The sequence below is a fragment of the Labeo rohita genome, chromosome 5 (assembly GCF_022985175.1).
Source record: "Labeo rohita strain BAU-BD-2019 chromosome 5, IGBB_LRoh.1.0, whole genome shotgun sequence".
Lineage (NCBI taxonomy): Eukaryota > Metazoa > Chordata > Actinopteri > Cypriniformes > Cyprinidae > Labeo > Labeo rohita.
Window position 1 is genome coordinate 30767984 of NC_066873.1, and position 25490 is coordinate 30793473.

The 25490-nt window shown below is 36.6% G+C and overlaps 1 protein-coding gene and 1 long non-coding RNA gene across 15 annotated transcripts in view; one reads left to right on the forward strand and one right to left on the reverse strand.

Moving 5' to 3' along the window:
- The window catches only part of arvcfb (ARVCF delta catenin family member b), a 273519-nt gene that overhangs the window by 122434 nt on the left and 125595 nt on the right, over window positions 1-25490 (forward strand). The window contains exon 1 of one of the 13 annotated variants that reach the window (XM_051108700.1): window positions 7874-8549. The exons of the other annotated variants lie outside the window; for them this stretch is intronic. Coding sequence (XP_050964657.1) covers window positions 8529-8549 — 21 coding nt within the window. The 5' untranslated portion in view covers window positions 7874-8528. Of the gene's footprint in view, window positions 1-7873; window positions 8550-25490 lie in introns of those variants that run through there. 13 annotated transcript variants of the gene reach the window in all.
- The window catches only part of LOC127164686 (uncharacterized), a 7832-nt gene continuing 6744 nt past the window's right edge, over window positions 24403-25490 (reverse strand). For both annotated transcript variants that reach the window (XR_007827689.1, XR_007827690.1), the window contains exon 3: window positions 24403-24760. This is a non-coding gene — a long non-coding RNA (uncharacterized LOC127164686). The remainder of the gene's footprint in view (window positions 24761-25490) is intronic.

The following is a 25490-nucleotide window of genomic DNA, read 5'->3' on the forward strand; positions in this document are numbered from 1 at the left end:
ACTTTATTTTCAATAAGAGGTGCAGACAGAATGGAGAGTAAAACTGCTGTGGATGAGCGATGAGAAGTGGAGCGTGAAGCTCAAGGTAGTTGCCTGTAAAGCTTATACAGTATATTTCATATTTCAGGATCCACTTCTAGTGATATGGCTATATTTCTTTCATAATACATTAAAAAACTGTAATCCTATGGGTAATCCCTATTTTTGATATGTCTGCAGGTGTTACAAAGGTGAACCTGCTCGCGTGTTTCATAATGCTGGAACACTGAAGGACAGGCGCTCTCACTGAAGAGTGGGAATAGCTGCATTCTTTGTATTCAGAGCAGCTGCAGGTGCCCACAGCTATTCATATTCTACAGAGAGCTGCTCGGACCGCTCTCATCCCCATTCCACAATCCATCAAATGATTAATCCTCTAAAAGCCCTAAAATACACGAAGAACAGAGTTTTCTTACTTTTTTTCTTTTCACAATGTTGCTTAATCTTTTTTCTCACACTCTGAGTATAATAAATAAGGTTGTGTCCAGCATTTCCTGCCTTGTAATCTGAGCACTGGGTGATATATTTAATGTTTGTTTTAATAGTTGTATTGGTATCCATTTACAATCAGGTCCCATCAGTTAACGTTAGTTAAGGGGATATTACCCAATAATTTACTCATCCTCAAGCCATCCTATGTGTATAAGACTTTCTTCTGTCAGACAAATACAGTCAGAGTTATATAAAAAATGTCCTGGCTCTTCTAAGATTTATAATAGAAATGAATGGGTGTTGAGATTTTGAAGACCAATAAAGTGCATCCATCCATCATAAAAAGTACTCCACATGGCTACAAGTGGTTAATGAAGGCCTTCTGAAGTGAATCGATGCGTTTGTGTCCATATTTGTCCATATTTAAAAGTTTTTAAACCGCAATCTCTAAACTGCCATATGCGCGTTGGCGAGAGTGTCGCGTTCCAGTGGATGGCGTAGAATGTAGAACATAGGCGTAGCTTATATTGAAATCCTCTGTCATCTCTGACAAATCCTTGTTTTGTGCTTCTAACGGTGTTTTGTTGATGACATCATCTGCTGGAACGTCACTCTCTCTTGAATGTACGTACGACAGTTAGTGGAAGCAAGAGATTATGGTTTATTAAGTTTTAAATATGGATATTTCCCATACACAAACGCACCGATTCACTTCAACCCTTATTAATCCTCCAGAGTTGTGTGGAGTACTTTTTATGATAGATGGATGCACTTTTTTTTGCTTCAATATCTCAACACCCATTCACTGCCATTATAAAGCCTGGAAGAGCCAGGCCGTTTTTTAATATAACTCTGATTGCATTTGTCTGAAAGAAGAATGTCATATACTCCTAGGATGGCTTGACGGTGAATAAATCATGAGGTAATTTTTATTTTAGGGTGAACTGTTCTTTTAACTAACATTGACTAACAATGAGGTATACATTTTGTTATAGTTCTTATTAATCTTTTTTTAATGTTAGTACATAAAAACACAACTATTCATTGTTAGTTCTTGTCAGCTCAGGTCCATTAAATAATAATAACAACAACTAATACAACTTTTGATTTTTGATTTTAATTCATTGTTAGTTTATGTTAACTAATTTAGGTACAGTTTAGGTCAAAAGTTTATATACACCTTGCAGAATCTGCAAAACGTTAATTATTTAACCAAAATAAAAGGAATCATACAAAATGCATGTTACTTTTTTATTTAGTACTGACCTGAATAAGATATTTCACATAAAAGATGTTTACATATTGTCCACAAGAGAAAATAATAGTTGAATTTATAAAAATGACCCCATTCAAAAGTTTACATACACTTGATCCTTAATACTGTGCTGTTAATTGAATGATCCACAGCTGTGTGTGTGTATTTTTTTTGTTTGTTTTTTTGTTTAGCGATAGTTGTTCATGATTTCCTTATTTGTCCTAAACAGTTAAACTGCCCGCTATTCTTTAGAAAAATCCTTCAGGTCCTAGAAGTTCTGTGGTTTTTCTGCATTTTTGTTTATTTGAACCCTTTCCAACAATGACTGTATGATTTAGAGATCCATCTTTTCATACTGAGGACAACTGAGGGACTCAGAAGATTCTACTACAGAAGATTCAAATGCTCACTGATGCTCCAGAAGGAAACACAATGCATTAAGAGCTGGGGGGGTGAAAACTTTTTGAATTTTCAGATTCTTTGTTCTGTTCAAAAGTTTACACCCCTAGAGCATCATTGAGCATTTAAACTTTCTGTTAAAGTTGCATACGAGTCCCTCAGTTGTCCTCAGTGTAAAAAGATGGATCTCAAAATCTAAAAAAAAAACCAAACAAACATTTCACAGATTCTGCAAGGTGTGTGTAAACTTTTGACCTCAACTGTATATAATATTAACAAAGAAGCCTTGTTGTAAAGTGTTACCATTTAATTTACATAATACCTTAAAAGTACAGTGTGAAATATTTAATAATAATAATGTATTGCATTTACTGAAAAACATGGTGGATTTAAGGCGAAAAACAACTATATTTTTTTAGATGTTTTTTTTAAAGAAATTAATACTTTTATTCAGCAAAGATTAGACGTGTCAGTTTAAACATGTCAAAAGTGTAAAGAAATTATGTATCATGGTGTTAGCAAAAATATTAAGCAGCACAACTGTTATACTCTCAGTGTTGTATTACCAGTAAAATCATTGTGTTTATACATTATACTGTAAATGTTCAGTGTATATAACCCAGCCCTAATCAATCCGGGACACTATTAGTAGTCTAGTTGTCTATAATATCAAACTATATAACAAACCTGTCAGCTACTATATGTGCTTGAAGGTCTCCTGATTATGCCGATTTCAGAAGTGACTTTGAAGCCACTTAAAGGACCAACTGCTGTTCACTCAGTGGATCCTGAACTCATGTGTTTAAAATAAGAATCTCTTGCTTTATGAGACCCCTGAGTCACTCCAGGAATGTGACCCCTTTACTTGGCATGTTCATATATAACCAAACAAGTCTGTGTGCTTGACCCTCTGATTGGGAGCCTAAATTGAAACCACTTGAAGTGTGTAAAACGCACTGTTACTTAAAAAAGATGTTCGGAGGCTAAAAAATACTAATGTTTAATAGTGGTTGTCTTAAAGTGGTTTAGCACCACAGTTTAATCATTTGTGTGCCACAAACTTGCTGATGGGTAAAGATCGAAGACATAGCTGATGATCTTCCAGTGTATAGAGTTAGAAATGTTGTTTTAAATGACATTTAAACAATGAAAGCAAAAACTATTGATATTTTTATTTGACTTTCTCCTCAAGGATTTAAATAGTCATCACTTTGTGTGGCAGGTAGCGCATTATAGGATCAGCTAAATTTCTTTGTTTTATTCTCCTGTTGTTTTCCCACTGATATATAATGTGTAATATTTCTGTCAGGTTTCTGGTGGCTTTATTGACTTTGTGTGTGCGTGGATAGACTCGCTTCTGCTTTTTATATTTATCCAGAGATTGGTGTGCGTGTCCGGACTGTCAGTCGCTTACCTTATTACCAGGGCCCTGGTCTATTTACACATGTTGTGTCATAACAAGACTTGATTCGAGCAGAGGACTGGATAATGAGCTTTGAGTAAGTGAACGTTTGGAGAGCAGCTACTGTGCGAGAATGTCAGTGAGACACAGTAGGACAGCTCAGACTGAAAGCAGAGGTGTGGAGATGATATTTAATGGCTGTTCTGAGATTGTTATCACCACAGGGTGACATGTAGTGTAGTCAAAGGAATAGTTAGTTCAAAAATTGACATTTTGTCACCATTTGTTTTTATCTTCATGTTGGTTCAAACCTGTATAGCATTCTCAAGCTCCGAAATGACCAAAAAAAGTGCCAAAAGTACATATTCTCAAATCATGAAATAGCTTTGTGTGAGGAACAAACCAAATTTACATTGTTATTCACTGATAATCTTCCCCTCCAGTGGACCGAAACAAATAATTGAAAAAGTGGGTTGAACTCGAGAACTGAATAAGACAGATTCATGAACAAATCATTTATAACCTGTTTTGTGAACTGGATCAATGAATTAATTGAAAAGATCCAACTCAACAGAGTGTTTCTTTATGGCTCTGATATTGTTGATTATAATAATACGAACACCGTGGAGAGCAAATGCAGATTTTCAGTGAGTATTTTGGTTTGACTTTAGGAAACTTGGAACATAGAGTCATGTGGACTAGTTTTGTTATTTTTATGGTGATCGTTGGATCTTTTTGGAGAATAATTATCGTCATTCACTTTTATTATATTGAAACGAATGTCAAGGATATTCTTAAGAAATTCACCTCTCATGTTCTACAGAAAAAAGCAATTTGTGTTGGAATAATACAAGGTTAAAGGAGAATTATTATGCCCCATTTACAAGATGTAATATAAGTCTCAGGTGTCCCCGGAATGTCTGTAAAGTTTCAGCTCAAAATACCTCAACAATCATTTATTATATAATTTTAAAAATGCCCATTGTAACCGGAAGCAGAAACATGCTGTTTTGACATGTGCATGTCTCTTTAAATGCAAATGAGCTGCTGCGTCCCGCCCCCTTTTTCAGAATAGGGTTGTGCCTTTACAGCTCGTACTTCAGATACTCTGAAAAACATCTGTTTGGTTTTGATTATTGTGTCTGTCATGCTGAAATCATGCGTTTTAAAGCCATATCAGTTTAAACTTCTGATTATAGGGTTTTCTGAGCGCACACATTCTAAACAGAAAGAGGCTGTCACACGGCATGTGAGTACTAAACTAAGTTCTCTTTCATGTCTTATTGCACTTAAACTGTCAAATGCACACACGTTCATGTTAAAAACGCACAAGTTACAAAAACAGCTGGGAAAAATATACCATGTTTATATTAGATCTGTGTGGCAGCAGCATAATATACAGTAAATAAATCAATAAATCCGCAAAAACAAAGTTAGTGGTTTGTCCTTTTTACTGTTTTCTTGGTTGGTAGATGCACCGGGGACCCGATTATAGCACGTAAGCATGGAAAAAGTCAGATTTTCATGATGCGTCACCTTTGAGTAAACATTGATTGAATTTGTTTTTGGTGAAAAGATTCCTTTAATGCTAAATTTTGATTCTTCATATTCTCTCTCAGGATCTCATTTACCTCTGTGTTGGAAAAACCCAAGACTGACATTTTTGTATTTGATCATGCATATCAAGAGAAGCAATATTGTATGTTTATTTCCCAGCCTGCAGTCCCACTTTTTTGTATTAACTGTAATCAGTGCTCGTTTGCAGAGGTGATGCATTTAAAATTTGTTCTTTGCTGAGTTGCCACCTTTGAAAACTTCTAATGATGAGATTCATTAAATTCCAAATCTGGGAGTGCTGCAACCCTAAGCAAACATCATACATCCTCTTGAGCAAATGCCTTTTCAAATATTCAGCGCTCATAAATATATTTATGAGAGTAAAACAGTCGCACGTACGTTGCGTATCCTCCTTATAATCCTCCTTTTTTTTGCTTGTTTCATTATCGGTGGTTTTCTTTTTTGTCTTTTTCTCCATTGTAGTCCACGTTAACCTTTCCCGGTGCCTGTTTCATCGCGGTACCACCTCAGGCCTGAATCCACTAAAATGTTCTGATTACTTTCGGTTTATTTATTTATCAACACTTTTTTCATTTGACATGTTTATACGGTTCAGCGACCACAGGGCGTTCTGCAGTCTGTTTGGTGTCAGACTCTGTAGTAGAAAAAGAAGCGAGTTCATTGAGGCCGACTGCAAACAGATTCAGGCTGTTACAGCTAGATAAGACATGATGCTCTTCAGTACGGGGGTGTGTTTGCGCTGACTGTTGTTCGAAGTTTGAGAAGGATTTGGTTTTTAAGTAAAAGAGTGTGTGAGCTCCGAGGTGGAATATTTTCAGCTTTGACAGTTTATTGAAGCATTTCTACTCATGCTTTTGAGTTTGTCTGGCATCGCACTCAGATCTGGAGTTTCTTGGTCAAATAAGTTTATAAAGTTATGTTTGACTGAGACGCAGGCTTGTAATTACAAATTAGCTGTATAGTTTTTTTGTTTGTTTGTTTTTGAAGCCCAGCTTTGTGTTATGTAGGTGTGAGCTGTCAATCATTTTAAACATTTACTTGAATTGGAATGCAAAAATTGTTACAATTAACAGATGATAATGAGTAGACTTGAGGTATATTAATTTATTATTTCTACTTATTTTCTCTAAATGCTGCCATACAGTTGAAGTCAAAAAAAGTTTACATACACCTTGCAGAATCTGCAAAATGTTAAATATTTTACCAAAATAAGAGGGATTGTAAAAAACACATGTTATATTTAATTTAGTACTGACCTGAAGAAGATATTTTACATAAAAGACATTTACATATAGTCCATAAGAGAAAATAATATCTGAATTTATAAAAATGAGCCCATTCAGAAGTTTACATACGCTTGATTCTTAATACTGTGAATGATCCACAGCTTGTTTTCACAAAATCTTTGGTTTTTTCAGCATTTTTGTGTATTTGAACTCTTTTCAACAATGACTGTATGATTATGAAACAAGATGCATTAAGAGCCGGGGGTGAAAACTTTTTGAATTTGAAGATCAGGGTAAATTGAACTTATTTTGTCTTCTGGGAAACATGTAACTATCTTCTGTAGCTTCTGAAGGAGCAGTACTAAATGAAAAAAATATGATATTTAGGCAAAATAAGAAAAATGTACACATATTAATTCTGTTCAAAAGTTTACACCCCCAACTCTTAATGCATGGTTTTTCCTTCTGAAGCATCGGTGTGCATTTGAATCTTCTGTAATAGTTGCATATGAGTCCCTCAGTTGTCCTCAGTGTGAAAAGATGGATCTCAAAGTCACACAGTCATTTTTGGAAAGGGTTCAAATACACAAAAATGCTGAAAAATAAAAAAAAATTGTGGGACCTGTTCAGGACAAACAAGGAACTCATGAACAGCTATCACTAAACAAAAAAAAACACAGCTGTGGATTGTTCAGGTAACAACACAGTATTAAAAATAAAGTGTATGTAAACTTTTGAACAGTGTTATTTTTATAAATTCAACTATTATTTTCTCTTGAGGACTGTATGTAAACATCTTTTATGTGAAATATCTTTTTCAGGTCAGTACTAAATTAAAAAAATAACATGCATTTTGTATGATCCCTCTTATTTTGGTAAAATAATTAACATTTTTCAGATTCTGCAAGGTGCATATAAACTTTTGACCTAAACTGTATTTACTACACTACTATTCAAAAGGTCTAATGAAGGAAATTAATAAATTCAACATGCATCCTTTAATTCAACCAAAGTATAGGTTAGTGAAGCAGGCATGAAGTTGATTCTGAACTTTATTAACTCCATGAGCGTGCCAGCGTACAACACATAAAAATAGTAGCCCCACATCCGGCCCACAACCTAAAATGAGTTTGACACCCCGGGTGTAAAGTGCCCATCCCTGAACTCTCCCTCTGTCCGGCTTTGTGTTAAAGCCATTCATAGATTTGGATTAAAATTCTTTCACATTATCAGTCACTGAATGCTGTCTGAAATCATTCTGCAACCTCTTTCCTTTCCCTTCTCATATTTAGCAGGCTGGAAGGACAAAAGGACAAAAGCTGAGAGAGAAAAGAACGGGCTGAGAGAGTGCATATGGGTTAAAAAAAAGAGGAAAATAACAAAGTTTTGTGCGGCGTTGCCCCCCTCTCAGGGCTCATGCTCTTTTGGCATGTTGGCGGGGTGGAGCTTCTCTCTCTCTCCCTCTCTCTCTCTTTCCACTCCAGCTGCGTCTGTCTGTCAGCCCCCTCCCCCTCCAGTCCGTCTGACCCTTGTCTGCATAGATGCTCGGTGAGGAGAGGGAGAGAACGAGAGTACAAAACTCTACGCTGTGAACAGGGCAACTGCCTTCTGGGAAGATTCTATTCACTCAAACGCGCACACAGACCCCCCTCTCCTCCCCGTCCTCTAAACCCGTCCGCCCCCCTCTCACTTAGTCTACCCAGAGGGTTTTGTTCCTGCACTGGGCAACTTTTTTTCCCCTCCACTTCTCTGTGTGTGAGCTGTTTTGTTTTGGTTCTCTTCAGCCAGATTCCTGAATTTATTGAAGGATTCATTGGACTGTCTAGAGCATCTCTCCTCATTTTGAAATCATTATTCGCCCCAACGTTTGCAGCATCCTCGCTCGGCGTCGGTGGAGGCGGGTTTCTTCTGTCCCTGAGAGGATTACGAGCATGTGTTAGAAAGAGCGTGTGTGTGAGCAAGTGAGAGAGAGAGAGAGAGAAGACGTAAGAAGACGAGAGAGACGGAGTATATTCGTGCATGTGACCGTCGGGAAAGGATGGCTCTGTGGCTCTGAGCTGCCTCGGCTCTCACAGGACGTACTCGCATAATAAGGAACGGAAGACTGACTTACTGACAGATAGACAAACTCCACTCACAAGAGAATATTGTCCTCTTTGCGTTTCTCCCAGAGGCTTAACCAAACAGGATTTCCGTGATGCCGGCTGAAGTGAAGCAGGTCAGTTTGGGGATTCACTCGCTCTCATCCTCCTTTCTCTTCTGTTTGCTGTTGATTGCTTGAGTGTGTTTGTTTTTTAATTATCTCCTGCTCTTTAGTGATTGGGTTTTGGTTGTTAAGTTGTCTCTCAAAAGTCATTCTGATTCTAATCTTAAATTTGATGTAGAATATCAACACGTCGCATGTTGAATACTGTTGTGCTCACATGCTGCGAACTGTCAACATTCACTATGTCCATTCAGTACACATCTTTCCAGAGGTGCATCCACTTTTGATTCAGATTCACTTGTGTTGAGCTGTCAGTAACACAGCAGCATGCGGAAGCTGAGGTAAACATGAGGAATCCTTCAGGATTTGAAAGCTTGAAATGTGTAATGGACACCGAACACAATAAAGTTGATAAGAAGCCAGGATTGAAATTTACTGCTTTGTTTCCTCTTCTCCCTCCCTTCCTCCTCAGCACTGGACTCATCAGTGGTCAGCTATTTGTTTTCTTTGTTTTGGAGCTACCACATTGCCTGGCAAAGCTGCAAGGAGGTCAAAGGAATGTTCTTTTTAATCGGCATGCAGGGATTTTCTAAAGACGCATTCCCGAAAGAGTGCTGTGTCATTCCATACCGTAAAAAATGTGCCAGGCTAGACAGTTAGGACACGTAAATAACACAGGCTTTGAAAGAAACAAGCAGTCTTTGTTTCTCAGATGTGTTCTGAGCTAATGAATTTTTCGAAAGACAATCTTACAAACATCCGTTTGGCAGCGTTAATCTTTTCACGGCTGTCTCACGGATGATTGCCGCTACATAACTGGCACAGGAGAGACAGCTGTATTTTTCAATACACTAAGCATAACAAAGTCTGAAGGCGCCAAATTTGTTGCCTCTCTGTCTATGAACCCCTACCTCCACAGAACGGACATTCCTGCCATTCTTTGGGGTTCACCGCATACTCTATCTAACCTCTGCTACTCCTCAGAGCATTCCTTAAGACTAGCACCTGCTTCGGTGAGGTCAGACGTGTCACACGGGGGCATGGAGATCAAAACGCTCTGCTTTCGGCTGGAGCGTCTGACACTGATTGGTTGATGTTTTTGTCTGTCATTTTGGTTGTTGGATAAAGCCACTGAGTGTGAAGACATAAGTTCACTAAACAGTTGCATCGCTTTTTTTTATTAGAAGCTCTAGAGTGTGACATCCTGTTTGTTGTGGTGTCTAAAGAACATACTTAATGTCTCAGAACATGTCAAAAAGTCTCAAAGCTTAAAGGGATAGTTCACCCAAAAAAGAAAATTCTGTCAATAATTACTCACCTCATGTCATTCCAAACCTCTAAGAATCTTCGGAACACAAATTGAGATATTTTTGATGAAATCCAAAAGCTTTCTGACCTACACAGCGACGCAACTGACACATTCAATGCCCAGAAAGGTAGTAAGGACATCGTTAAAATAGCCCATGTGACATTATTGAAGCCTCAGAGGGACATGACAAACTATATATCGTTGGAAAGGTCTAAGACTCCTAAATTGATATTTTACCACTTTTTTTTGTTACAAATTATGTAGGAACAGTAATAGATGAGTTTGACAAGAGTGCACCTCAGAAATCTATATCGTAATAGGAGTTTTGTCTTTTTTGTTGTCTTTTCCCTATCATGTTTTAGAAAGTATCCTAAATTATATATCAAATGAAAGTTTGAAACCTAAAATTCATCCTTTGGAACTCATTTTAAAATCTGACATTGCGTTACCATTGAAATGGTACTTTCGAAATCATGTTAGAAAATGTATTTGTTCATGAATTATAACAGTTTAAATTTGGATAGTGCACTTTCTCATCTATGTTTAAAAATGAGGGTGACAGTTAAAGGGTTAAGTAGCATGGGTATATTTGTAGCAATAGCCAAAAATACATTGTATGGGTCAAAATTACCATTTTTTTCTTTTATGCCAAAAATCATTAGCATATTAAGTAAAGATCATGTTCTATGAAGATATTCCTACCGTAAATATATCAAAATGTAATTTTTGATTAGCAATATGCATTGCTAAGAACTTTATTTGGTTTTATTTGATTTTCTCAATATTTAGATTTTTGGCACCTTCAGATTCCAGATTTTCAAATAGTTGCATCTCAGCCAAATATTGTTCTATCCTAAAAACCATACATCAATGGAAAGCTTATTTATTCAGCTTTCAGATTTCAGATTGACCTTTATGACTGGTTTTGTGGTCCAGGGTCACAAATATCAGCTTTATTCAACGATATTTTCTCTTGCGTGTCATGTTCTTCTTTGGTGCTCTACAGTGCATCTTGAGTGTAAAGTTAGACATCTCTATAAATGAAACACATTCATGTTCACACGTTACAGACATGAGACCCACAGTAGGAAATGCCTGCAATGTCTCTCTCTAACCGACATGCACTGCGGCCATATTATGATGACTCCCAATCCAGCTGAGCTTACCGTCCTCAACCCTCAATTACGGTGGGGTGAATCAGCCTGCCCAAGTCTGAGTTAAATATAAATGTCTGATACTTTAGCGGAGAGAGGCAGTGGCATCACTGCAAAAGAGATTTAGCCTCATCAAAAGTGAACCAGCCATCTCTAGACAGAAAAATAATTTCTCTTTTAAAAAACCATTTACATTTCATTTAGACTGAGACTATTGACTCCCACTGCAGTTGTACAGTGTTTGCTTATCCCCAGAGTGCTTTGGTGGTATTTCCAAAAGTTATTTGCCTATTTTATGGGAGTGTGTAGACTTTAGTGAACTGTTTTAACCTCTATTAGTTCTGTGGCTCTTTCTATTCCTCTTCATTCACCTTCCTGTCAGGCCTCGCTTTTATAAAGCCTCGGCCATTCACTGTACCATGGATCAGTATTTGAAGACATATAGAGCAGAAGAGGCTGATTGTGACTGTGAATGGTGCAGTAAATGTCAGTGACCCAAAAGATCTCTGGGTAATTGTGCTGGTCCTCATCCAGGCTATCGGGTTTGTTGGGCAGGGGTGGAGTTAGGAGGGCATGGTGAAGAGGCTCCAGATGTCCCACTGCAGCTGCGCTGTCCAAATCTGGGCATTTCAGAATCTGGCATGGCGAAACAAAGATCTGCTCCGCCTCTCGAAGCTGAGTGGGTGCCAGGGTTTTGGATGAGGTGATGGCTTTAAGATAATAGCCGTGCCTCCTAACCACTCATCTCCGCTAAGTGTCTGATGCCCTTCAGATGCCAAGTTGCTGTTGGTTTTGGATTAGCAGCCCAAATCACACTTGTGCTGGCTCCATGGGTACCTGTGTTACGCTGGACGTGCCATGAAATCTTGGCGTGCTGTCAGGACGTCCATCACATTGTGCTGTCCACTAACCCATTTGGCATGCTGACCGCGTGCCTGATATAGACCTGCCTTACTCGCCTGCATTTTCTCATGCAATGCAGAGCGGCACCAGCTGACCCTTCCATAACACCCCTGTCAAACTGCCTCTGCTTCTTGGCTGCTCACTCAATCTTATTCAGTCAGACAGCCTTTCAGATGGATGTCTGTTCTCACACTCAGTAAGCTGTTTCCAAAAGTGCTAATGGAGAAGATTGTGTGTTAATAAGCTGAATATTTGTTAGCATGAAGCGTTTAGCCTCTATATCCCTCTACGGGCCTATAATGTCATTATATTTTCATTCATTTATCTTTCATCTTTCATAGTTCACCCAAAAAGGAAAATTAGCTTATGATTTACTCATCCTTAAGGCATCCTAGGTGTATATGGCTGTCTTCTTTCAGTCAAATCCAATTGGAGTTATATTAAAAATTGTCCTAGTTCTTCCTAGCTTTATAATTTGAGTGGGTGAGTGTTTCTGTTCAACAGTCCAAAAGAAGTCCAATAAAGTGATTCCATCCATAATAAAAAGTGTTCCACATGGCTCCAGGGGGTGAATAAAGGCCTCCTGAAGCGAATCAATGCATTTTTGTAAGAAAAATATCCATATTTAAAACGTAATAACCACTTTTCTAACTAACTGTCGTACACGGAAGCCATTCTGGGCGGATGACGTATGACATATGTGTTACGCATGCGCCGCTGATCTCGCGAACACCAATGTTTCCTTACTTTAGCAAAGGAAAACTGGTCTCCTCTTGACTTATATTGAAATTCTCTGACATTTTTCTTTACAAATCCTTCTTTTGTACTTCTAATTCATGACCGGTGTTTTGTTTTGCTCTCTTTTCTCCACTTCCACGTTCGTCACTTCTCAGCTGCGCATGCACAATGCATACGTCATACACCCAGAATGGCTTCTGCGTACAACAGTTAGCGCAAGCTAGAGAAAAGTGATTATTATGTTTTAATTATGGATATTTTTCTTTACAAAAACGCATCGATCCGCTACAGGAAGCCTTTATTCACCCTCCGGAGGCATGTGGAGCAATTTTTATTATGGATGGATGTACTTTATTGGACTTGTTTTGGACTGTTGAACCGAAACACTTGCTCACTGCCATTATAAAGCTTGGAATTGCCAGGACAATTTTTAATATAAGTCCAACTGGATTTGACTCAAAGAAGAAAGCCATATACACCTAGGATGCCTTGAGGGTGAGTAAAACATGGGCTAATTTTCATTTTTGGGTGAACTAACCCTTTAAGTACTCATGCTTACGTCCTTTGTTCATTTTTAGAACACAAATTAATGCATTTTTGATGAAATCCGAGAGCTTTCTGACCTTGCATAGACAGCAACGCAACTGACACGCTCAAGACCCAGAAATGTATGCATCGTGGTACTCTTGTGAATGCGCGTCGAAGACTGACATGGAAGAGAAGAAACTGTTGAGTAACTTGTTAGTTTTGTTATCTTTGCATTTAAATAATTCTCGTAGCTTCATAAAATTAAGGTTGAACCACTAGTCACATGGACTATTTTAATGATGTCGTTACTGCCTTTCTGGGCCTTGAATGTGTCAGAAAGCTTTTGGATTTCATCAAAAATATCTTAATTTGTGTTCGAAGGTCTTACGGGTTTGGAACGGCATGAAGATGAGAAATTTTTGTGTGAACTATCCCTTTAACATATTTCTCTTTAGTAAATGATCTGATAAAAAGTCTGACTGTCTGATAAATGTATTTAATGTACTTATTTTTAGACTTCTGGTAACTTTCTCAGGTTTAAACCGGCAGACATTAAGTTGCTAGTCTCATTAACCACAAAACCACCTCACCACAGAAAGTTCTAGATGTTTTGCAGCTTGCGTTTTTTCTGCTAAACCATTGCATGGGAACCCAGGCCTCTCCGTCACACACCATCATGCCTTTCCCGTGCCTGTTTACTCAGCTCCAGTGTCTTGTTTGTTTGGTAATGTTTTTTTTCCTCTAGCTTGTTAGGTGGACCATCCTGCTGTAGTTCCCTGTTTGTGTGAATGCTTGCGGAAAAAAAAACGAAACAGTTTAGATTAGAATGATAGCGCCACAACATTCCTGTCAGTAAACATAGAGGGCAGAAGGGGTGATGCTCCGAACCGGAGACCGTGTTTGTGCATGTGTGCGTGTCCTGGAGGATAACAGGTGACGATACAGGATTAGCGGGAAAAGCTCGACTGCTATCTCAGATTGCATGGGTTCTCCTATATCTCTTACTCTCTCAGCACTGTCCGAATGACTATTAAAAAATGATCAGGATTGTTTGTGTGCGTGTAACAAAAAGAACAAGAGTGAGATGAGTGGGCAAGGTCAAAAAGCACATATATATGGGTAAAAGTGCATGTGCAAAGCAGTATTTGTCTATGTTTTTCCCTTTTTTTAAAAAAGAATAACGGCTGTAATTGGCTGACGGCCAGCCAGTGGGGCCATAGGAAAGAGGGAAAGGTGCATATGTGACACTTTTGCAGGGTCTGCCATGGCAACAGCACTGGATAAAGAGCCCTCTGCCCCTGGATCTCATGATTAATGACATTGGCCTGCTGGATGCTGGCGGACAACATTGTACCACTGTGTGTTTGCTTTTGTTTCATTAGTTGACTAAGAAAATGGCAGTTTTTTCGGCCCGTCAACTGAAGTACGCACACACATAACACAGTCCGGCCCGGCTCGGTTGGTCATGGCAGCTCGGATGAAGAATTATCCATTGGGGAAAGTGATAGTGACGTCAACGCCGGAATAGATTTTTGTGTTTTCAGCTGTGTGGAAATATTTTTACAACAGGGCTGCTGTTGAGAGAAGATCTGCTGTATGTAAACAGCTTGCTGAATGTTCATTGTCATACACACTGAAGCTATTGTAACGACCTCAGAATGATAGACTAACTGTGCTCTGGGTTTTTTTAGGAGACATTATCCCACCGTTGGCCGCAAGGATCGATTAAGAGCTTTAGTGCAAGTTCAATGCTCTCTCTCTTCCCCTTTACTTTCCCATTACTTCCTTCATTTCGCACTTGTCCTTGTTAAAGTCTTCAGGCTGCACTGACGGTTATGTATGGACTGTTTTGTGCCCCCCCGATAAGGTAAGAGGCCCTGAGGGAGAGGTCATGTCCCTTAAATCCCGCCCCTGTCCTCTTTCCTCACAGCATCTGCAATATCGTGCCGTACTAAAACGGACCACATGGCCTGCGGATGAGAGGCAATTTGTGCCACTTTCTGGTCTGTTACATCTGCAGTTTTCTTTAGGAGGTTTATCTCATGATGTTCTCTAATGGGAAGGTTGGGTTTGGGGGTTGAGTATTGATCTTGAGCCCTTGGTAAAAGTCTTTTCTTTTGTACTGTTCTAGGACCAGCTTCAGCAGCGTTCAGTTCTGTCCCTTTTTGTAAGAAATGAATTGGGGAAGATGGTCTCTGCTCAGTGAATAAGTAGCTTGCTGGTTTTCCATCATGCCATCTGTCTATGATGGTCCTGAGGGATTAATGATGTCTTCTGACAGCTCTTTAGCGTGTGCTAGTCACCACATACGGGCATGCCAGATTAGCGCTAACAGTTTGAGGAGGGGTGCCGATTTCTTGGATGTTTTTTCCTGTTTTTGGGAGTCTCATGCACTACAGCTTTTTATCAGTGTTTTGATGTTACGGCAAATGTACTCAGATGAATTTAGAATGTGTTTACATTCTGGTTAGCAAAAACACGCACATAACTCTTGGTAGTAATTCATTTATTTAAATTTAGTATTAATTTAAATGTAGTTTTTAAGATAATCAGTATATTTTTTACTGGGACCTTCAGTAATCCATATTAAATATTATATTATATTATATTTTATTATATTATATTATTACATTCTTTTTTTTTTTTTATTCTCAGGGCTTTGAACGTTAATTTGTCAATTATATGTGACCCTGGACCACAAAACCAGTCATAAGTTGCACAAGTAAATTTGTAGCAATAGCCAAAAATACATTTTATGGGTCAATTTATCGATTTTTCTTTTATGCCAAAAATCTTTAGGATATTAAGTAAAGATCATAAAGATCATGTTCCATGAAGATATTTTGTAAATTTCCTATCGTAAATATATCGAAGCTTAATTTTTAATTATTGATATGCATTGCAAAGTACTTCATTTGAACAACTTTAAGGGCGTTTTTCTAAATATTTAGATTTTTTTGCCCCCTCAGAATCCAGATTTTCAGATAGTTCTAAATATGTATCTGTCTATCCAAAAAAATGTTAAGCAGCACAACTGTTTCCAGCATTGATAATAAAAGTGATAAATCAGAATATTAGAATGATTTCTGAAAGGTCATGTAACACTGAAGGCTGGAGTAATGGCTATGAAAATTCAGCTCTGCATCACAGGAATAAATTATATTTTAAAGTATATTAAAATAGAAAACAATTATTTTAAACCATAATAATATTTTACAATATTTTTTCTGTATTTTTGATCAAGTAAATGCAGCCTTGATGAGCAAAAATAAATAAATAAATATCTTACTGATCCCAAATTGTTGAATGGCAGTGTGTGTAATTTATTTATTTATTTATTTGTTCATTTATTTATTTATATAGTGATGATGGCAGCAAACTTGGTGATCAACACGTCATCAGTTTAACATTGTTAAACAGTCTTACTCTGTTCTCTCCAGAGAATTTCAGACAAGTTTTTCCATAAGTCACAGAAACAATAGAGCAAACGGGTTTAACAATAGTGCAGCACAGATCTGCAGGGGGGAAGCTGTCATATGCTATTAGATGCATTTGCTCAGTATTGTTACTCATGCCATCTATTTCTGCTGTAGATGTATGAGCCGTTTGTTCACACTGGGGTTCAAAAGGAACAATAGTGCAAGGCACAGCATTGACGCAAGGTTGTTTAATGAACCTTGACTAGATATGCACCTCTGACCGATGTTGCCGGGCTAACTGCCGTTCTCTTATTTGTTCATTCAGCAGGCTTTTTCATTAGCCTTTTCATTACCGTTGCTCATACTTACTCTAAATATTAAACTTCAGCTCAGGTTGTTGCTGTGAACATGATGTGATCCCATGTGATGTGATCTCTTGTGTAACCTAGCAGATGATAAAATGGGCAAAAATAATAATAGACATAGGCATATAAAGACTTGGGGGTGGGTTCTTTTGACTTGTGGCTAGTAAGTGACCACCCAGAAAGCCCTAGCGACCACTTTAGCATGGACGGGCATCATAAATCTAGTACTCTTGCATTCTTTTGTTTTGTCTCATCCTTTTGATTTCTTGTCTTAATGAGGTGCAACATCATGTTTTGTATCAAAAGGGGGCAAGAAAACTTTCATCTCTGCTTCCAGCCATGGATGAAGTATCACACATAGAGATGACACTGAAGCAAAACCTTGAGATGAAAGAAAATCAGTGCCATGTATAACAAGCATTCTCTCACCAGGATAGAGAGACCCTTCCACTTCACCATATGAGGTTCAAGTTTCTCCACTTGATTGTTTAGGACCTTCAAATGACATTAAAACCCTTTTGATCTCAGAGAGGTATGCTTTGTTTTGCTCTCGGCCTATTGTTTGTGGTAACCCACAGCAAGGCAAGCCAATCCAATCCGCTCGCTTGTCCAAAATTAAAGGTTGAGAATGTGCTTTGTGTGTGCGGCTTGAGTTTATGTGGGGATGGAGAAGGGCTCGAGTAAGGATTTAGTGTGGATTTGTCAAGCACAGAGTTCAAGAGGCAAACAGCAATATTTTTCTTCAAAATGCAGTGTGAGCAGGATCCAGGCCATGCTGAAGTTCTCAGAGGTTAAAAAAAGTACAGTTCACAGACCTTCACTTTCTCTCTATCACGCTGGAGCACAGAAAGATTTAATCCTGTAAAACCGCTCTCAGACACTGCTTCTTCATTCGCTCTCCCTGCTTTAGAAAGAGAGAGCGAGACCTACGTGAGCCATATTGGTTTGCATTACCAACGTCTTAAAGAGTATAATCCATTCTTCTCCTACACCTCCACCTCCTGCCTCAACAGAGACCCATATTAAACCTACTGTTCTGTTGGAGGCCATTTGGAGCTAATTGAGGCCATAAACTCTGGTAACGCCAGTGCAGAGGGACAGTGTAAATGACCTCTTGTGCACGTCGTGCTCTGCATTAGTCTCGCTTGGCTTGGTTCCATGAGTCACAAGAGGTGCTTGTCTCTTTCTTCATGTTCTTTCTTTAGTCAAACACACAGTAGGATAAATATATTAGGTAAAAAACATTAATTAAATTAAGTATATACATATACAGTTGAAGTCAAAAGTTCACATACACCTTGCAGAATCTGCAAAATGTTCTTCCCAAATAAGAGGAATCATACAAAATGTGTGTTACTGTTTTTTTAGTACTGACCTGGATAAGATATTTCACATAGAAGATGTTTACAAATAATAGTTGAATTTATAAAAACGACCCCGTTCAAAAGTTTACATACATTCGATTCTTAATACTGTGTTGTTACCTGAATGATCCACAGCTGTGTTTTTTTGTTTAGTGATAGCTGTTCATGAGTCCCTTGTTTGTCCTGAACAGTTAAACTGCCTGCTGTTCTTCAGAAAAATCCTTCAGGTCCCTCAAGTTCTTTGGTTTTTCAGCGTTTTTGTGTTCCAACAATGATTTTGAGATCCATCTTGTCAAACTGAGGACAACTGAGAGACTCATATGCAGCTATTACAGAAGGTTCAAACACTCACTGATGCTTCAGAAGGAAAAATGATGCTTTAAGAGCCAGGGGTGTAAACTTTTGAAAATATTTGCATATTTCCCAGAAGACAAAATAAATTAGATTTACCCTGATCTTCAAATTCAAAAAGTTTTTACCCCCTGACTCTTAATGCATCGTGTTTCCTTCTGAAGCATCAGTGAGTGTTTGAACCTTCTGTAATAGTTGCATATGAGTCCCTCAGTTGCCCTAGGTGTGAAAAATATGGATTTTTAAATCATACAGTCATTTTGCATGATCCCATTTTTTTGGTAAAATAACATTTTGCAGAACTTTTGACTGCAACTGTATATATTCTCTCTCTCTCTCTCTCTCTCTCTCTCTCTATATATATATATACACACAGAATATAATATATTTATAGAACTTGATGCAAGTGGATGCATGATCTTTCAGAAATCATTCTAATGATTTATTCTGCTGATATGGTGCTCAAGAAACATTTCTTAGTATTGTCCATGACGGTTATGCTTGCTTAATTTTTTTTTGTCAGGATTCTTTTGAATAGAATTTTGAAACAAATCTTAATGAAATAGAAAAGTTTACAGATAATTTACTTATCCCATTGTCATCCAAGATGTTTGTGTCTTTCTTTCTTCAGTTGATAAGAAATTATGTTTCTTGAGGAAAAATAATAATTTCCATATAATGGACTTCAATGGTGCCTCCAAGTTTGAACTTCCAAAATGCAGTTTAAATGCAGCTTTAAAGGGCTCTAAATGATCCCAGCTGAGAAAAAAGGGTCTTATTAAACAATCAAAACGATCTGTCATTTTCGAAATAAATTGACAATACTTTTTAACCTCAAGTGCTCAATACGGTCAAGATACTTAGGGTATGTCGAGAAACTCCCATCTCGTTTTCTTCCCTAACTTCAAAATCATCGTACATTGCTGCAGAAGTACCGACCCAGTGTTCACAAAGTGCAATGAAGATCAAATGCCCTTTACAAAAAAATAGTAAAACAGCGATGCAGGGCGATTTTGACATTGAAGAACAAGGTGGGAGTTTTTCGACATACCCTAACTATATTGACCCGGATTGCACAGACTACGCATGCGCATCGCAGAGACGAGACAAGACAAGTATTTGAGGTTAAAAAGTATATAAATTGTCAATTTGTTTCGAAAATGACAGATCGTTTTGCTAGGTAGAGCCTTTTGAAGCTGCATTTAAACTGCATGTTGGAAGTTAAAACTTAGGGTCACCATTGAAGTCCACTATATGGAGATAATTCCTGAAATGTTTTCCTCAAGAAACCTAATTTCTTACTGACTGAAGAAAGAAAGACATGAACATCTTGGATGACTAGGGGGTAAGTTACCCGTAAATTTTTGTTCTGGAAGTGGACTTCTCCTCTAAAGATACTATATATGTATTGAGTGTTCTTACTGAATAAAAGTATTAAATTCTTTTTAATAGAGAAATTGTTTTGTGTTTGGCTCTGCTGTAATCAAAGTAGGAAATGGAACTTCCTTTGAATATTGTCAGTTCCCACATGGCTTTTTTGATGATGAGCCTTTTCATCATCATGCTTTGGTCTGCTCCGTCCACTCCTTTGGAAAAAAGCACAATGTTCAGGTACATACTATATATTGATTGAAAGTAGAAAAACATTTTGAAGTATCATGTTCGGAAATGCATATTAACATACAGTCTTCACGTGTAATTATCACTGATACATAAAGGACATATCATTCCTTTGATTAGGCTAAAGAGAGAGGAACCTCTTTGGAGCAGCTGGAATAAATGCAAAGCTAATGAGAATGAATAATGGATGCAGTTGAAGAGGGCAGAGTAACGTGCGCACACCTCTACCGCGGTACAGACAGTCCCAGCAGGCTTACGCTTTCCCACTGGAGGTCTGAGCTAAATGATTACTGCTGTCAGAGAGTGTCTTCTGATTGGTGCACTGTACTTGACGCTTGGGAAATTTGCATTACATTCTAATCTAAGTTTAATGGTTATTTTCTAGTATAATTAAACTGACCCACCTGATGTATGATCTATGGTTAACAAATACATCAATCTGTTATGCCCATGCCACTATAGTTCTGTTTGTTTATTTTTTTAGCATGATAATTGTAGTCACAAGATCTAGCGGTATTGTAAATCACAAAATAAGGCTGGATTATTTAAAGAATAGTTCACCCAAAATGACCTTCATTCATCTTTGGAACACAAATTAAGGTGGAACACAAATTAAGGTAAAAACTGACATGGAAGAGAAGAAATTGTTGCGTAAAGTCGTTATTTTTGTTTTCTTTTGAGTGGCTATCTTTGCTATGGTGCTTGTCACCATTTATATTTCTCATTTAACAGCTTGTGTTTTTCACTCTGCCCAAAATGTTTTCAGAAAAAATATAGATACTTATAGTTTCTTTTGAACATTTATGGAGCCACAGATTTTGTGTGAGAATAGAATAAACTATATAAGTTTTTATTTTGTTTAAAAATCTTATAAATCTATGAGGTGGCAAGGGGGGCCTTTTACCCCACACACGGGGGATGATACAAATACTTCAGCTAAAATAATGTTTTTTTTTTTGTTTTTTTTTTTTAAACAATGTCTAAGTTAATACTTGTTCAAAACGATGACTTTAGCAAGGTTTGTACTATTTTCTGCTTATTTTGATAAATAAAATAATTATTTTTTGTTCAATAAATATACTGTTTTTAAAAAAAAATAAAAATAAATAAAAAATACATAAAATCATTTTAAAAAGTAAAAATTCTGAAACTATTGAAAGAGATCCCGTAACAATTTATATATAATATATTTATATATATAAATTTATATATATAATTTATATAAAAATGTTATATAGATGTACAGTAGTAACAACTAATATTTTATTATATGAAATGATTAATATCATGTATTTAAATGGTTTTATTCTAAACATGGTGATTATCTCTAAGATGGACACCCAACATAATATATGATATTTACCATCTGAATCTGACCATGTCATGTAAACAACTGGAAAAGTCAGCCTTCTTTTAATTATCATGTGAGTGGCGCTATTTACCCCAAATACCATACATTTACATATTCTTTTGTTATTTAAGAACTGTTGCTTTAATTATCTTAAACAAAACTGAAAATCATTAAGAAGACTTTTGTCTCAAAATATATTCAATAATTTTAGCGCTTCTCATTTGCTACTTAAATTTACAACATTTTAAAAAAACATCAAATATTAGTTCAAGTAAGCGCAGAACTAACTTTGCGCTGCTGCCCACAATCACGTCAAGAATCAGCCAAATTTGCACTTGCATCTTGAAAAGCAGATGTTTTGGAAAGTGCTACGGCACGTTTTTGTGGTTTAGAGGAAAATAAAATCAAAGGCGCATTTACCCCCCGATTACTTTTAATCACAAATGCTCGTCTTGCACTAGCTTACTTAGTACAACTTAACATTTAAAGTTGACTAAACCTTTTTTTTTTTGAGTTGACTGAACTTAAAATCTTAAGGCAGCCGGGTTACAAATTATTTTAAAGGGGTCATCGGATGCAAAGTTTACTTTTACGTGTTGTTTGAACATTAATGTGTGTTAGCAGTGTATGTACAAATCTACACTATAATGATAAAAATCCATGCAGTGGTTTTTAACTGATCTGTAAAAATAATATTCCCTTTTTCAAATCAAGCCATTCTTAGATGCCTGTCGATGTGGCCACTCCCATGATAGTTGATTGACATGAGCGTCTTAACTCAGATCAGCTGTAACAGTCCAACCTCCATTGTTTCTGAAGATGCAGAGGATTACGTTTGTTTGTAAAGGGAATGCGCCTGCCGATCTACATTTTATTTAGTGTCTATGTTCTTGCAAATCATTCGTGATCCAGCTTCACTTACAGCAGAAGTGAATATAAGGTTTTTTTTAATGAACCTCTCTAATCACATTTCCTAATAACGTGCTAGTTAGCAAGTTTTGCGGCTAAAGTAAATAATCTCTCCACGCAGCTCGTCACTCCACAGAGAAGAGAGGGGCGGGGCGAGCAGAGCTTATTTGCATTTAAAGGAACAGTCCATCAGAATGGGATGATTTTTGCAGAGCTCATTTTGACAAGGTAAAATGGGTGTTGTTTTACACTACCACTGAGAATTTTTAACCGAAGTATATTATAGACTTTTCATTAAGACCCTAAAGAATCATATCAACTTGTGTAAAATGGGCATCCAATCACCCCTTTAAGTTGACTCAACTAATTGTTTTTATACAGTGTACCTCTGGGAAATTTGAATTCAGGATGGAACTATTCCTTCAAATGGTATTTAAAAACAGTTCTGTTCAATTCTTAATTCCTTGTTATTTAGAAAAGTGAACTACTATAATTAAAAACAGAGTTCAGCTCATACTCTGGAGATTTTGGAGTGTTATGCCATGCTAAACCTGCATGTCTCTTTCTCTCCGTGTGTGTTGGGGTTGTATAAATATGGAGGCATTACAGTGGACCCACCACAGAATTGCTTTTTGCCTGTTTTTGGCCTGAATTGGGTCAGCAGCTCCTGTTCAGTTATGCTCACTGATCTCCTCTAGTCTGAGTGCAGGATAACACACAATCTCCCCTGCTAAGGTTCTAGCGTAAGACTATTTTTAGCATCTGGTATTGAATCTGAGGATGATATAAGCTTTTAGCAAATCCAGTTTTTGGGTTTCTTGTCATGTTTCATGCAGATGTAGTGTGCAGAAGCCAGACATTTCTGATATGGCCTGATAAGTGTGAGGGGTTTCCGTCTCCTCTAAACAATAGATTATTCAGTGATTAACACACAGACAAATATTTTTCTTGCCAAATGCAGAACGCACTTAGCTGTGGAAGCAATATGAAACAGTTTTCCACCTGAGTTGCTTTTTATTATTGCACGTTAATGATTTGGAAAATAGCCATTTTACTAACAGGATGTCGAATGTCAGACTGTGCGATACTAAGAGACGTAAAATGAGGTTTGAATTGATTTTCCTGTGTTGTACTATATGCAGGAGTGTGGAAATGCCTGTGGTGGAGTCATGAATGAAAAATCCCGTTTCTGAAGTCGAATGATGGGAGCTATTTATAGGGTAATCCTGTGGGGTGTTTTCCACTGTGTGTTGTGGTAGTCTTACAATTGAGTCGATTAAAATTCACCCATCTGAAAAACAGATAATGGCTGCTCATCGGCCTCTCCACTTGTCTGTCAGGGCTTATGGCTGAGATAAGGAATTACATTTGATTTCAGCAACGCTGCCAAACCTGGAGTGTTGAAACGATGAAGACAGGCTCAGTGATGCAAGGCTCATCCAGCAGCATCCCTCAAACAGATCACACGGGTCAGATAGTGCTCCAGTGAAAAGGACAGATCCCTTTTAAGCTTTCTGAGCCTTGAAGGTGAATCCAGACTCTAAAACTCCTTCAGATTTTCATCAGCGGTTTGATGAACACACTTTTCTTTGTTGATTTCTTATTGAAATAGAAAGCTGAGTGAGGCAGCTCAAAGGGTTTAGCCTTTTTGTTTTTCAGAAACAGTTTTATTTGAGCTTTTTCCCTTCACAGTAATAGTGAATGTAGATGTTATTCAGATCCTTATAGAAGCTTTATTGTAGATTGGGTCTGAATAATGAAGTTAAAGAAATAAGGAAGTTAAACCTTTTACAGACCTGAGCCATTTTAATATGGGAAATTAGAAGAAATACAGATATTTCAGTAACACTTTACAATAAGGTTCATTAGTTAACATGAACTAAGAATGAACAATATTTCTACTGCATTTATTAATCGTAGTTAATGTTAACTTTAGCATTTACCCATGCATTATTAAAATTACAAGGTGTGTTTGTTAACAGTAGTAAATGCACTGTGAACTAGCATGAACAAACAATGAATGACTGTGTTTTTATGAATTAGCTTTAACAAAGATTAAAAAATAATGTAATAAATGTATTAATCATTGTTTGTTCATGTTAGTTAATACATTAACTAATATTAACAAATGACACATTATTGTAAAATGTTATCGATGTTTCTGTACCAGAATGCTTTAGAATAGATCCTTCTTCATATCAGAAGACTTGTCCTTTAAAAAAAAAAAGAAAGAAAGAAAGAAAGAAATTAGTAAAACAATGATTTGTTTACTTTGTATTGCCAGTTGGTAGGAGGTTTTATTTTATTAATAATTTTATTTGATTGGAAGTGACCCTGTTCAGAGTCATTTTATTGTAGGAACTGACAGAGAGGAACTAATGATATTTCTGTACCAGAATGCCTCAAAGTAGATTCTCCTGTCATATTTTATTTCATATTTGAATTGATTGTATATTTTATTTATATTTTATATTTATTCATTTTATTTTATATTAATTTTATTATTTTTAAATTTTATTTACATTTTTTTATTTAATTTTATTTTTTAATTTCATTTGATTGGAAGTTTAGAGATCTGAATTTTATTTTATTTTATTCTCATTTTGTTTGATTTTAAGTTAGATTTGATTTTATATTTATTTTATGTTATATTAATTTTATTATTTTATTTTCATTTTCATTTTGTTTTATTTTGTTATATTTGATTTGATTTGATTAATAATTTTATGTTTATTCATTTTATTTTAATTTTAATTTTAGGTTTTATTTGATTTTATATTAGTTCATTTTATATTAATTTTATTATTTATTTTTATTTTGCTTTTATTTTTATTGTTCTACTTGATTTTTTTTTTTTAGATTTTATTTGATATTATATTTCTTTTATTTATTTATTTATATATATATATATATATATATATATATATATATATATATATATA